At 49.3% G+C, this 15,836-nt stretch overlaps 1 protein-coding gene across 1 annotated transcript in view; it reads left to right on the forward strand.

Annotated features, from left to right (window-relative positions):
• LOC144488651 (ras-interacting protein 1-like) overlaps positions 1–15,836 on the forward strand; it is a gene marked incomplete at both ends in the record, with an annotated part of 75,686 nt that overhangs the window by 43,911 nt on the left and 15,939 nt on the right. Inside the window, 2 exons of the mRNA XM_078206722.1 lie at positions 3,382–3,604; positions 6,324–6,496. Of these exons, the coding sequence (XP_078062848.1) occupies positions 3,382–3,604; positions 6,324–6,496 (396 nt within the window). The remainder of the gene's footprint in view (positions 1–3,381; positions 3,605–6,323; positions 6,497–15,836) is intronic.

The following is a 15,836-nucleotide window of genomic DNA, read 5'->3' on the forward strand; positions in this document are numbered from 1 at the left end:
AATTTCGAAGATTAAGGACAATTTGTTGGAGTCTAATAACCAGGAACAGACCTCCCAGGAGTGAAATGAGGAAACACTTTGACACGCTTTCTTTGCAGAAGTTTGGAACTCTCTTCTACAAACAGCAATCGACACCCAATCAATTGTTAATTTTAAATTTGAGAATAACACAGTTGATTTTTGTTAGCCAAAAGTATTGAGGGATATGATGCAAAGTAGGGTTTATGGAGGTCAGGCACAGATCATGTGATCATGATCTGGGAATTTCACAGGAACTTCATTACATAAGAACATAAGAACTAGGAGCAGGAGTAGGCCATCTGGCCCCTCGAGCCTGCTCCACCATTCAATAAGATCATGGCTGATCTTTTCGTGGACTCAGCTCCACTTACCCGCCCGCTCACCATAACCCTTAATTCCTTTACTGTTCAAAAATTTATCTATCCTTGCCTTAAAAACATTCAATGAGGTAGCCTCAACTGCTTCACTGGGCAGGGAATTCCACAGATTCACAACCCTTTGTGTGAAGAAGTTCCTCCTCAACTCAGTCCTAAATCTGCTTCCCCTTATTTTGAGACCATGCCCCCTAGTTCTAGTTTCACCCGCCAGTGGAAATAACTTCCCTGCTTCTATCTTATCTATTCCCTTCATAATCTTATATGTTTCTATAAGATCTCCCCTCATTCTTCTGAATTCCAATGAGTATAGCCCCAGTCTGTTCAGTCTCTCCTCATAAGCCAACCCTCTCAACTCCGGAATCAACCGAGTGAATCTCCTCTGCACCCCCTCCAGTGCCAGTATATCCTTTCTCAAGTAAGGAGACCAAAACTGTACACAGTACTCCAGGTCTGGCCTCACAGCACCTTATTCAGCTGCAACATAACCTTGCTGTTTTTAAACTCCATACCCCCAGCAATGAAGGACAAAATTCCATTTGCCTTCCTTATTACCTGCTGCACCTGCAAACCAACTCCTTGAGATTCCTGCACAAGGACACCCAGGTCCCTCTGCACAGCAGCATGCTGCAATTTTTTACCATTTAAATAATAGTCCATTTTGCTGTTATTCCTACCAAAATGGATGACCTCACATTTACCAACATTGTATTCCATCTGCCGGACCCTCGCCCACTCACTTAGACTGTCTATATCCCTTTGCAGACTTTCAGCATCGTCTGCACACTTTGCTCTTCCACCAATCTTAGTGTCATCTGCGAATTTTGACACACTGCACTTGGTCCCCAACTCCAAATCATTTATGTAAATCGTAAACAATTGCGGTCCTAACACTGATCCCTGAGGCACACCACTAGTCACTGATCGCCAACCAGAAAAACATCCATTTACCCCCCACTCTTTGCTTTCTGTTAGTTAACCAGTGTTAATGCAGTGTTAGCCTTACTTGTGACTAATAAACTTTACTTTATCTTATTGAATGGTGGAACAAACTGATAGCGGGCTAACTGGCTCCACTTGTTCCTGTATCTTGTGTTTATAGAATCATATAGCACGGAAGGAGGCCATTCAGCCCTACACAGCCCTGCCAGTTCTTTGGAAGAATTAGCCAATTGGTCCCACACCCCAACTCTTCCCCAGAGCCTGTAAATGTTTTCCACTTCAATATTTATCGAGTTCCCTTTTGAAACTTGTGATTGAATCTGTTTCCATTGCCCTTTCAAGCAGCAGATTCCCAATTGTAACAATTCGCTCTCTAAAAATGGTTTGTCAAAGAGAACAAAGAACAATACAGCAAAGGAACAGGCCCTTCGGCCCTCCAAGCCTGCACTGATCATGTGTTCCTAACTAGACCATCCGTTTGTATCCCTCTATTCCCAGTTTGTTCATGTGGCTATCTAGATAAGTCTTAAATGATCCTAGCGTGTCTAAAGAGAATAGTGGTGTCATGGCACTGTTGGACCTTCAGCTAATCACAATAAATCTTTGTCCCTCTGGTTACTGACTCTCCTGCCACTGGCAACAGTTTCTCCTTGTTTGTGCTATCCAAATTATTCCAGATTGTGATCGCCACTTTTTAACTCTCATCTAAACTTTCTCTGCTCTAAGGAGAATAATCCCAGCTTCTCCTATTCTCCAAATAATTGAAGTCTCTCATTTCTGATAGTAAATCTCCTCTGCTAACCTCTGCTAACATGTGTGGAATCAAGTATCCTGGCTGAATTGGGTGTACAGGTACACAGGTCACTGAAAGTGGCAACGCAGGTGGAGAAGGTAGTCAAGAAGGCATATGGCATGCTTGCCTTCACCGGCTGAGGCATTGAGTTTAAAAATTGGCAAGTCATGTTGCAGCCTTATAGAACCTTAGTTAGGCCGCACTTGGAATATAGTGTTCAATTCTGGTCGCCACACTACCAGAAGGATGTGGAGGTTTTGGAGAGGGTACATAAAAGATTTACCAGGATGTTGCCTGGTATGGAGGGCATCAGCTATGAGGAGAGGTTGGAGAAACTTGGTTTGTTCTCACTGGAGCGACAGAGGTTGAGGGGAGACCCGATAGAAGTCTACAAGATTATGAGAGGCCTGGATAGAGTGGATAGTCAGAAGCTTTTTCCCGGGGTGGAAGAGTCAATTACTAGGGGGCACAGGTTTAAGGTGCGAGGGGCAAGGTTTAAAGGAGATGTACGAGGCAGATTTTTTATACAGAGAGTAGTGGGTGCCTGGAACTCGTTGCCGGGGGAGGTAGTTGAAGCAGATACGGTAATGACTTTTAAGGAGTGTCTTGACAAGTACATGAATAGGTGGGAATAGAGGGATATGGTCCCCGGAAGGGTAGGGAGTAAAGGTAAATCGGGCAGCATGGTTGGTGCAGGCTTGGAGGGCCGAAGGGCCTGTTCCTGTGCTGTAATTTTCTTTGTTCTTCTTTGAATTTGCCTCCATTGTCCTCTCTCCCCGCCCCCTCTCCTGAAGCAAGTGTTGACCATTGGGTTACCAGCCCCGCTTCCAGCTGTTCGGAAGCATCTCATCCAGAAAGCTATTGCTCATGTGCAACTTAAGAGTTTAATGGTATATTCAATGGTGGGAGGACATCACAGTCAGACCAGATCCCACTGCTGCTCAGAAAGGGTTTGTAGAGAGCATGACATGGACTGTGCAATACTATATAACATTCTCATTCTTTCCTGACCAGGCTTCATCTAACCCCGTGCTGTACCTGTCCTGGGAGTGTTTGATGGGGACAGTGTAGAGGGAACTTTACTCTGTATCTAACCCCGTGCTGTACCTGTCCTGGGAGTGTTTGCTGGGACTGTGTGTGATAAATTGAGTTGTTCCATTTTTCTATACCTGATATTCTTCACTGTGATGAGCACAGAAACGATATTGTAAAAGTGACCAGTCTGTTGTGTTTCCCGTTGTTCCTGTGTAGACCCTGTACACTGTCCTGCCTGGCATGTTGGACAGCAACCCCTTTGCAGCTGAGACAACACAGCTCAGCATCCCACAAGGAGTGAAGGACATTTTGGACATCTTCGAGGGAACATTGAGATTGTTAAAATGCTACCGAGTTCACTCTGAGATTGCCTCTCAGCTCTTTGCGTACCTCTTCTTCTTCACCAATGCATCGCTCTTCAATGCTCTCATGGAACGAGGTGAGTGTGGCTGATTAACTCAGGGACTGACTAACCAAACATGAAATGGTTCCATTCCAGTCTGTAACTCACTCCTGGGTATCTGTTATTCTATATATAAACTACTCCGAACCCCTTGGTTAGATTCCAGTCCAACTCACTCCCGGGTATCTGTTATTCTATATATAACAGTAAGAAGTTTCACAACACCAGGTTAAAGTCCAACAGGTTTATTTGGTTGCAAAAGCCACGAGCTTTCAGAGTGTTGCTCCTTCGTCAGGTGAGTGGGAGTTCTGTTCACAAACAGGGCATATATAGACACAAATTCAATTTACAAAATAATGGTTGGAATGCAAGTCTTTACAGGCAATCAAGTCTTAAAGGTACAGACAATGTGAGTGGAGAGACTTCTAAACACGTTAAAGAAGCCATCCCCTACGGACAAGCCCTCCATATACACAGGATCTGCTCAGATGAGGAGGATCGCAACAGACACCTCCAGACGCTGAAAGATGCCCTCATAAGAACAGGATATGGCGCTCGATTCTTCGATCGACAGTTCCACCGCGCCACAGCGAAAAACCGCACCGACCTCCTCAGAAGACAAACACGGGACACGGCGGACAGAGTACCCTTCGTCGTCCAGTACTTCCCCGGAGCGGAGAAGCTACGACATCTTCTCCGGAACCTTCAACATGTCATCAATGAAGACGAACATCTCGCCAAGGCCATCCCCACACCCTCACCTCTTGCCTTCAAACAACCGCACAAACTCAAACAGACCATTGTCCGCAGCAAACTACCCAGCCTTCAGGAGAACAGTGACCACGACACCACACAACCCTACCACAGCAACCTCTGCAAGACGTGCCGGATCATCGACACGGATGCCATCATCTCACGTGAGAATACCATCCACCAGGTACACGGTACATACTCTTGCAACTCGACCAATGTTGTCTACCTGTTACGCTGCAGGAAAGGATGTCCTGAAGCATGGTACATTGGGGAGACCATGCAGATGCTACGACAGCGGATGAATGAACACCTCTCGACAATCACCAGGCAAGACTGTTCTCTTCCTGTTGGGGAGCACTTCAGCGGTCATGGGCATTCGGCCTCTGATCTTCGAGTAAGCGTTCTCCAAGGCGGCCTTCACGACACACAACAGCGCAGAGTCGCTGAGCAGAAACTGATAGCCAAGTTCCGCACACATGAGGACGGCCTCAACTGGGATCTTGGGTTCATGTCACACTATCTGTAACCCCCACAACTTGCCTGGGCTTGAAAAATCTCACTGGCTGTCCTGTCTGGAGCCAATACACATCTCTTTAACCTGTGCTTAACGCTCCCTCCACTCACATTGTCTGTACCTTTAAGACTTGATTACCTGTAAAGACTCGCGTTCCAACCATTATTTTATAAATTGAGTTTGTGTCTTTATATGCCCTGTTTGTGAACAGAACTCCCACTTACCTGACGAAGGAGCAGCAAGCGCTCCAAAAGCTAGTGGCTTTTGCTACCAAATAAACCTGTTGGACATTAACCTGGTGTTGTGAGACTTCTTACTGTGCTTACCCCAGTCCAATGCCGGCATCTCCACATCATTCTACATATAAACCACCCTGAACCCCTCGATTAGATTCCAGTCTGTAACTCACTCCTGGGTATCTGTTATTCTATATATAAACCACGCTGAACCCCTCGATTAGATTCCAGTCTGTAACTCACTCCTGGGTATCTGTTATTCTATATATAAACCATCCTGAACCCCTCGATTAGATTCCAGTCTGTAACTTACTCCCGGATATCTGTTATTCTATATATAAACCATGCTGAACCCCTCGATTAGATTCCAGTCTGTAACTCACTCCTGGGTATCTGTTATTCTATATATAAACCATCCCGAACCTCTCGATTAGATTCCAGTCTGTAACTTACTCCCGGATATCTGTTATTCTATATATAAACCACCCCGAACCCCTCGATTAGATTCCAGTCTGTAACTCACTCCCGGATATCTGTTATTCTATATATAAACCACCCCGAACTCCTCGATTAGATTCCAGTCTGTAACTTACTCCCGGATATCTGTTATTCTATATATAAACCACCCCGAACCCCACGATTAGATTCCAGTCTGTAACTCACTCCCGGGTATCTGTTATTCTATTTATATAAACCACCCCGAACCCCTCGATTAGATTCCAGTCTGTAACTCACTCCCGGGTATCTGTTATTCTATATATAAACCACCCCAAACCCCTCGATTAGATTCCAGTCTGTAACTCACTCCCAGGTATCTGTTATTCTATATATAAACCACCCCGAACCCCTCGATTAGATTCCAGTCTGTAACTCACTCCCAGGTATCTGTTATTCTGTGTATTAACCTACTCACCCCAATGCCTTGATTAGATTCCAAAGAACAGTACGTTACAGGAACAGGCCCTTCGGCCCACCAAGCCTGCGCCGGTATGCAGTTTCTATCCCTCTGTTCTCCTCCCGTTCATGTGTCTATCAAGATACACCTTGAACGTTGTTAATGTTCCTGCTTCCACCACCAGCACCCGCTGTGTGAAAAACTTTCCCCGCACATATCCCCTAAACGTAAGATTCTAATGCAGCAGTGATAATCTTGTGTTGTGGGTTGGACAGCCCCCTCCCCAATCTGTGAGGGCAGTATCCCCCCAGCCTATGGGTAGGCCCTCACTTCACTCTGTGTTACTATGCCTTACAGGATCAGGAGGAGGTTTCTACCAGTGGACGAAGGGAGTGCAGATTCGCGCCAATCTGGATCTGCTTCTTGACTGGATTCAGGGCATTGGACTTGGAGAGCAGGCTGCTGAACTCTTCCTCAAGTTATCCACAGCTGTCAACCTGCTTGCCACACCGAAGGAGACACTTCTCCAGGTAAACAGCAATCTCTGCATTGAATTAACTCTTTGTTGTGTTGAGAAACCCAGATGGGAGCTGAGGCTGGGATTTGGGTTGTTAAAACAATGAGAGTGGAATTGAGAGCTCTGAAATCCTGGGAAAGGTTAATTTCATTGTCGGGATCCAGACCAATGTGAGTATTTCAGCATTCTCTTAGCTCTGTGGAGTCGATGAGTTTTTTTTTTTGCCTTCCTGTCCTATTTCTGACTTCCTTTCTTGATTTACCCAGAATGTTTAACAAGATTGGCCATCTGGTCTATCCTGCACTTGAGCAGTATCCTAATCCCCTGTCCCCTCTCTGTTCCTAATCCCCTGTCCCCTCTCTGTCCCTAATCCCCTGTCCCCTCTCTGTTCCTAATCCCCTGTCCCCTCTCTGTCCCTAATCCCCTGTCCCCTCTCTGTTCCTAATCCCCTGTCCCCTCTCTGTCCCTAATCCCCTGTCCCCTCTCTGTTCCTAATCCCCTGTCCCCTCTCTGTTCCTAATCCCCTGTCCCCTCTCTGTTCCTAATCCCCTGTCCCCTCTCTGTCCCTAATCCCCTGTCCCCTCTCTGTTCCTAATCCCCTGTCCCCTCTCTGTTCCTAATACCCTGTCCCCTCTCTGTTCCTAATCCCCTGTCCCCTCTCTGTTCCTAATCCCTTTATCCACCTTTACTGTCAAGCGCTTACCTAATCGGCTCTGCAACAGTGAGACTGGGCAGAATTTTACCGACGTGTCCAGCCCTTCGATGGGCGGAGTGAGCCGATAAAATCGCACGAGAGCCGAGAAATTAGGATCACGCCCGATCCCCCGGCTCTCGAGAGCCGGATTTCCAGCGAGGGCAGCCTCCTGCTGGAAATGGGCGAGAGGCTGAATAAATTATATTCATAGATTATAATGTTAATTAGCATCTGATTAACAAGCCCAGCGCTTAATCGTCGGGGCTCGCTTGCTTTATGGCCTCGCCAGGCGAGGAAAACACCCACTCCCCACGAACGGGGAACAATCCTGTCGGCCTTGCTGGTGGAACTGGAGGCCATTGAGGTCCCCCGGGGAGACAGAGGGCAAAGGATTTGCTCCTTTCTTGGGCAGTGCCAGCCTGGCATGCCAGCCTGGCACCTTGGCACTGCCCACTGGGCACCTGGGCAATGCCCCTGGGCAGTTTGGTACTGTCCACTGGCCAGTGCTGGGGCAGGGCCTATGGGAGCGGGGCCTATGGGGGCAGGGCATGAAGGGGCGGCCCAATCAGAGGGGGATCCGTTGCTGCTCTGCAACGGGATTGGATCGGGGGGAGGGGTGCCCACTACGCACTCTGCAATGGGATCAGATTGGGGTGGAAGGGGCCCGCTGCGGACTCTGCAACGGGATTGGATTGGGGGGTGGAAGGGGCCCGCTGCGGACTCTGCAACGGGATTGGATTGGGGGGTGGAAGGGGCCCGCTGCGGACTCTGCAACGGGATTGGATTGGGGGGTGGAAGGGGCCCGCTGCGGACTCTGCAACGGGATTGGATTGGGGGGGGAAGGGGCCCGCTGCCGCTCTACAACAGGATCATGGGGCGGGGGTTGGGGGGGGCAGCCCCCTGCTGCTCTGCAAAGGGATCACATGGGGAAGGGGCCGGCTGGGGCAAAATGCTCCTGCATTGCGGGGCATGTAATCAGCCGCGGGCCCCGTGATTGCAGTGCAGGGAGCTGGTTGAGGCTGCCTGCAATAGCAGAGGCCTGACAGCGCCCTGTCCATCAGACCCCTATAGCTGCTATTGAGTATGTGCAGAATCAGATGTCTGCACATGTGCAGTAGCTCCCTCTACAGGCTGGCTGGTGAATTGAGCCCAGCCCATTGCCTGCAGCAGCTAGAAACAGTCTACACCATTTTTTCAATGATTAAGTCCATAAAAGTGGGCGTAAAAACTTGCCCAAAAAGCGGATCAGGAACTCTCCCATTTTCACGCTTGGTGGACACTTAGAGTCAATCTGGTAAAATTCCGCCCAATGTCTCTGTTCCAATCACGAACGCTGAGAGTGAATTCTCCAGCTCTGTGTCAGAGTTTCTCCTGCTCTTTGTGCTAAATCTCTCACATTTACTCTTATGTCGATATCTCCTTGTTCCGGACCCCTCAGTAACTTGTGTGTTACTATCCGGCATTACATTGAAAGGTGTCTACAAATGACCATCAAACGGTGTGGCAAAAACTGTCCTGATTTTTCCGAATCTTCCTTTGTATTTCCTCACACCAGGCAGCATCCTGCCATGCTGCCTACTCACTGCTGCCTCAACATCCTTCCTGTAGCGTGGAACCCAAAGCTGCAGCCCTGGTCTTATGAGTGCAATAAATAAGTTGCATCCTGACTATTAATCCGATACCTCTTGCCATTAATCATGTTTGCATTTTTATGACCTTGTCCAATTGAAAAGCTGCTTTTAACATCTTGTGAACTTTGTCTCAAGTCTCTCTTAGAACAATACAGCACAGGAACAGGCCCTTCGGCCTTCCAAACTTGGAGGGCCGAATGGTCTTGTTCTGACCATTTGCCCAGCCATTCACCAACTCACAGTGTAGTCACAATTCTTTTTAGCAAGATATTCCATCTCACAGTCACTTTCGCCACCTTCTCAATATTCTCTTTGCAGCTTCTTTTGTTCATCAGATTTGTCACCACATTGCCTATTTTAGTGTTGTCAGCAAGTTAGAGAATCCACCCCGAGCACTGACGTTAAAGAAACTGCAATTATCCAGGTTAATTCGGCTTTTCTCTCTGAGTATGAGGTCACACTGACCAGTCCTCTGACACACACCCACCCTCTGGGGGACTTTGCTGAATTTCTGTCTGGTGCTTGGACTCTGTTGCAGCAGTCCTCAGTCAGTCAGCGATTCCCTGTCCCAGTCTCGATAGGCGTTCCTGGTCTAGCTGATCTCAGAGGAATGGAGACATGCAGCCTGCTGCAGGATTGCTAAGTGACTCAGGAGGGAGTAGAATGCAGTCTATTGTGGAGATCCTACTTCACTGAGTGGATGCTGGCCAATAAAACCTTCCAGCGACTGCTCTCCTCCTCTGCAATGCCCTCTAACAATTCCTGGCTCGATACTTTTGTATCTGATATTGTTCTTCACAATGAACCCTTTCTCTTCACTAACAAAGCTTGTTTGGTGATGTCCCTGTCTCCGTATCGCTTCTTCAAATCAGCCTCACTGTACTTGTTTCTCTCCAGAGTAGCACATTTTTAAGAACTCCTGGTTTAGAGACAGAGGTTGAGTGGGAGAGTCAGCTGCTTCTGAGCTCGATGGGAAAGCAAGGTGGGGCAGGGGCTAAATAGAACCATAGAACCATAGAAAATTACAGCTCAGAAACAGGCCTTTTGGCCCTTCTTGTCTGTGCCGAACCATTTGTTATGTGAGTAAAGTGAAGAATCTATGTTTCATTGTGAGTAGTGGGGGTAGCAAGTTTGATGGTGTAAAGACACTTGCTGGCATGGATTTGATGGGCCAAAAGGCCTCATTCTATGCTCTGATAACTTGTCAATCTCTGCACTGCACTGTGAGCATCCCTCTTATTGAGGTTTAGAACATAGAACATTACAGCGCAGTACAGGCCCTTCGGCCCTCGATGTTGCGCCGACCAGTGAAACTAATCTAAAGCCCCGTAATAATTCACCACAGTCACAGAGAATGTAATTTACAATTCTGGCTCAGGGTATTTTGGCAGCCCATGAGGAGAAATCTGATTGGCCAGATTCAAACAGGGGGTTGCAAGAGAGACCAGTACCAATTCCCTGTAAATGTTCAGGGAATTTGCATCAAGACTGGGTTGAGGGTGGATTTCTCAGCAAGACACAATGACAGAAGTTTCAAAACGGAAGGAGGCAGTGCCTGAAAGGGAATGATTTACACTGCCATGTCGCCTCACAGCCAGACAGGGAAGCAGTGTGCTCAGGTGGGTGTTTATTTCAAACATATAAGGAATCTGTTTTGTTTCTTCTCGATTTGATTTATTATTGTCACATGTGCTGTGTACAGTGAAAAATCATGTTTCTTGCGCTCTCTGCAGACAAAGCATACCATTGATAGAGTACATAGGGGAGAAGGAAAGGAGAGGGTGCAGAATGTAGTGTTACAGTCATAGCTAGGGTGTAGAGAAAGATCCACTGAATGCGAGGTAGGTCCATTCAAACGTCTGACAGCAGCAGGGAAGAAGCTGTTCTTGAGTCGGTTGGTACGCGACCTCAGACTTTTGTATCTTTTTCCTGACGGCTGAATTTTCGCTCTGTTGTGTTGAGGTGAGAAACTCAATGAGCAGCTGGAGATTTGTTGAAGAGTTGTGAAGGACCATGTGGAGAAGAGGAGCAGCTGTTTTTCCAAGTATTTCCCCATGGAGTTCAGGTTTATTGGGATTGGGGGGGCGGGGGGGGGGTTGTTGGGGGCAGACGTCTCTGTTCGTGGCTGGAGGTCAGGGAGTGGGGGGAGCAGCTGGCTCTGCGGACGGCTCCATTCCCATTCCTGCCTCTTCTCATTGACCTCGTGTCCGTTCTGCTGTGGTTGTTCTGAGCTGCTCTCCCAGGAGTCAGCTCCACAATCAGAGAAGCCGACAACGCCCCCAGCATTTACTCACATACCAAAAACTGACAGTTGGATGAAGGAGTGGAGAGGGAAGTGATCAGGAGCGGGGGCTGAGATAGTAATCAGGAATAGAAGGAATGAGTGAGCAGAATGGGGGGCAGTGACCCAGAAGTTGTTGGATGTGGTGGGGAGGGTGGGAGGTGTGTGTGTGTGTGCTGAGTGAGCAATAGTGGGGGTCAGTGACATTGGGAGGTGTTGCGGGGGGGTGGGGAGGGGGGGGTTGCTGAGTGAGCAGCAGTGGGGGTCAGTGACATTGGGAGGTGTTGCGGGAAGGTGGGGAGGGGGGGGGGGGTTGCTGAGTGAGCAGCAGTGGGGGTCAGTGACATTGGGAGGTGTTGCGGGGGGGTGGGGAGGGAGTGGTTGCTGAGTGAGCAGCAGTGGGGGTCAGTGACATTGGGAGGTGTTGCGGGGGGGTGGGGAGGGGGTGGTTGCTGAGTGAGCAGCAGTGGGGGTCAGTGACATTGGGAGGTGTTGCGGGGGGGTGGGGAGGGGGTGGTTGCTGAGTGAGCAGCAGTGGGGGTCAGTGACATTGGGAGGTGTTGTGGGGGGGTGGGGAGGGGGGGGGGTTGCTGAGTGAGCAGCAGTGGGGGTCAGTGACATTGGGAGGTGTTGCGGGGGCTGGGGAGGGGGGGGTTGCTGAGTGAGCAGCAGTGGGGGTCAGTGACATTAGGAGGTGTTGCGGGGGGGTGGGGAGGGGGGGGGTTGCTGAGTGAGCAGCAGTGGGGGTCAGTGACATTGGGAGGTGTTGCGGGGGGGGTTGCTGAGTGAGCAGCAGTGGGGGTCAGTGACATTGGGAGGTGTTGCGGGGGGGTGGGGGGGTTGCTGAGTGAGCAGCAGTGGGGGTCAGTGACATTGGGAGGTGTTGCGGGGGGGGTTGCTGAGTGAGCAGCAGTGGGGGTCAGTGACATTGGGAGGTGTTGCGGGGGGGTGGGGGGGTTGCTGAGTGAGCAGCAGTGGGGGTCAGTGACATTGGGAGGTGTTGCGGGGGGGTGGGGAGGGGGGGGTTGCTGAGTGAGCAGCAGTGGAAGATAATTGGAGAACAAATCTAGCAGCAAAACAGAGCGGATTGCCGGCTGTGTGAGGCAGTTTGGGGAGGGTTTGTGCTGGACGGGGTGAATGTGTGGAGAACAATCTGAGCTCTGGAGGAGAGTTTGACCTATTGTTTTCACAAGGAAGGTGAGGGATGCAGTCAGCTGGAAGCTGTCACACTGACCTCAGCACAGAAACATTCACACACTTCCCTGTGCTGAGAGACAGGATGTGGAGATGCCGGCGTTGGACTGGGGTAAACACAGTAAGAAGTTTAACAACACCAGGTTAAAGTCCAACAGGTTTATTTGGTAGCAAAAGCCACACAAGCTTTCGAGGCTCTGAGCCCCTTCTTCAGGTGAGTGGGAATTCTGTTCACAAACAGAACTTATAAGACACAGACTCAGAACTTATAAGACACAGAGTCTGTGTCTTATAAGTTCTGTTTGTGAACAGAATTCCCACTCACCTGAAGAAGGGGCTCAGAGCCTCGAAAGCTTGTGTGGCTTTTGCTACCAAATAAACCTGTTGGACTTTAACCTGGTGTTGTTAAACTTCTTACTGTGTTTACCCCAGTCCAACGCCGGCATCTCCACATCATGACTACCATAGACACCGCAAACTGCCGGCTCCAAGTGGAGAGGATCGCCAAGAAGATCGCGCATATCGACACAGACATCAAGTTTCTACAAAGATGCAAGAAAGCAGACAAGATACCGAAAGGACTACAGATCACGAACCCACTCAGGTCAACCTATAACACAGACTACGCTGAGAGACTTTGCCGTCGCACCTCTCTCACCCTCCTCAACCACCTCATACACCAACTCTACAGCAAACGCCGCAGCCTGGAAACCAAGATCGAATCCATATTCTCAACTTGCGCTCAGGACGCAGACCAGCTGCGAAACTCTGCCAAGCAGACGAGACAAAGGAACTACACCATCTACATGCACACCAAGAACAGGAAACTTGAGAAACTCGGCATCACCACCAGCAGCAACCAAGCCTCCCCCGGTACCACAGTAGGAAACAGTCCCACTGCAGGGAAGTCCATTGTCAACTTGTCCGACTACACACTTCAACCAGATGAAATCGAAGTTCTCAGCCGAGGGCTTAATTTTTGCCCCACCACCAAAATAGACCCCATCAGTCTCGCAGCAGACACAGAGGAATTCATCAGGCGAATGAGGCTGAGGGAGTTCTTCCACAAACCCCAAGAGGCCAACAACGAACACAATGAGACAGCCAATGAACTGGAACAGCTGACAGAGAGATCCGCAGTGCATCCGAAGAGGAAAGAGTCGAATTGGACTCCTCCGGAAGGCCGCTGCCCTCGACTTGACATGTATGCCCAAGCCGTCAGGAGGTGCGTCAACACCAAATTCATCAGCCGCACTCACAAGACAGCCCCGAACATCACCCAAGCACAACGTAACGCCATCCACGCTCTCAAGACCAACCGCAACATTGTCATCAAACCAGCAGACAAAGGAGGGGCCATCGTCATACTGAACAGAACGGATTACTGCAAAGAAGTGTACCGACAACTCAACAACGAGGAACACTACAGACAGTTACCTGCAGATCCGACCAAAGAACACACCCGTCAACTCAACACTCTGATCAAGACCTTTGATCCGGACCTTCAGAACACCCTCCGTGCTCTCATCCCACGTACTCCCCGCGTTGGAGATCTCTACTGCCTCCCGAAGATACACAAGGCAAACACACCCGGCCGTCCCATCGTATCGGGCAATGGGACCCTGTGCGAGAACCTCTCCGGCTATGTCGAGGGCATCCTGAAACCCATTGTACAAAGAACCCCCAGCTTTTGTCGCGACACGACGGACTTCCTACAGAAACTCGGCACACATGGAGCAGTTGAACCAGGAGCGCTCCTCGTCACAATGGATGTCTCAGCACTCTACACCAGCATCCCCCATGACGATGGCATTGCTGCAACGGCCTCAGTGCTCAGCGCCAACAACTGCCAGTTTCCAGATGCAATTTTACATCTCATCCGCTTCATCCTGGACCACAATATCTTCACCTTCAACAACCAGTTCTTCATCCAGACACACGGAACAGCCATGGGGACCAAATTTGCACCTCAATATGCCAACATCTTCATGCACAGGTTCGAACAAGACTTCTTCACCGCACGGGACCTTCAACCGGTGCTATACACTAGATACATCGATGACATTTTCTTCCTTTGGACTCATGGTGAACAATCACTGAAACAACTCTATGATGACATCAACAAGTTCCATCCCACCATCAGGCTCACCATAGACTACTCTCCGGAATCGGTTGCATTCTTGGACACGCGCATCTCCATTAAGGACGGTCACCTCAGCACCTCACTGTACCGCAAGCCCACGGATAACCTCACGATGCTCCACTTCTCCAGCTTCCACCCTAAACACGTTAAAGAAGCCATCCCCTACGGACAAGCCCTCCGTATACACAGGATCTGCTCGGATGAGGAGGATCGCAACAGACACCTCCAGACGCTGAAAGATGCCCTCATAAGAACAGGATATGGCGCTAGACTCATTGATCAACAGTTCCAACGCGCCACAGCGAAAAACCGCACCGACCTCCTCAGAAGACAAACACGGGACACAGTGGACAGAGTACCCTTCGTTGTCCAGTACTTCCCCGGAGCGGAGAAGCTACGGCATCTCCTCCGGAGCCTTCAACATGTCATTGATGAAGACGAACATCTCGCCAAGGCCATCCCCACACCCCCACTTCTTGCCTTCAAACAACCGCACAACCTCAAACAGACCATTGTCCGCAGCAAACTACCCAGCCTTCAGGAGAACAGTGACCAAGACACCACACAACCCTGCCACAGCAACCTCTGCAAGACGTGCCGGATCATCGACACAGATGCCATCATCTCACGTGAGAACACCATCCACCAGGTACACGGTACATACTCTTGCAACTCGGCCAACGTTGTCTACCTGATACGCTGCAAGAAAGGATGTCCCGAGGCATGGTACATTGGGGAAACTATGCAGACGCTGCGACAACGGATGAATGAACACCGCTCGACAATCACCAGGCAAGACTGTTCTCTTCCTGTTGGGGAGCACTTCAGCGGTCACGGGCATTCGGCCTCTGATATTCGGGTAAGCGTTCTCCAAGGCGGCCTTCGCGACACACGACAGCGCAGAGTCGCGGAGCAGAAACTGATAGCCAGGTTCCGCACACACAAGGACGGCCTCAACCGGGATATTGGGTTTATGTCACACTATTTCACATAAATATTTCTGCTTTTTTCCTCCTGAGTCTTTATCATGCGATCCTAGAATCAGAATTTATGTCACACTATTTGTAACTCCCACAGTTGCGTGGACCTGCAGAGTTTCACTGGCTGTCTTGTCTGGAGACAATACACATCTTTTTAGCCTGTCTTGATGCTCTCTCCACTCCCATTGTTTTGTTTCTTAAAGACTGGATTAGTTGTAAGTATTCGCATTCCAACCATTATTCATGTAAATTGAGTCTGTGTCTTATAAGTTCTGTTTGTGAACAGAATTCCCACTCACCTGAAGAAGGGGCTCAGAGCCTCGAAAGCTTGTGTGGCTTTTGCTACCAAATAAACCTGTTGGACTTTAACCTGGTGTTGTTAAACTTCTTACTGAGAGACAGACCAGTTATTCGAGCTAATCAACACCGA

The sequence above is a fragment of the Mustelus asterias genome, unplaced genomic scaffold (assembly GCF_964213995.1).
Source record: "Mustelus asterias unplaced genomic scaffold, sMusAst1.hap1.1 HAP1_SCAFFOLD_1740, whole genome shotgun sequence".
NCBI lineage: Eukaryota > Metazoa > Chordata > Chondrichthyes > Carcharhiniformes > Triakidae > Mustelus > Mustelus asterias.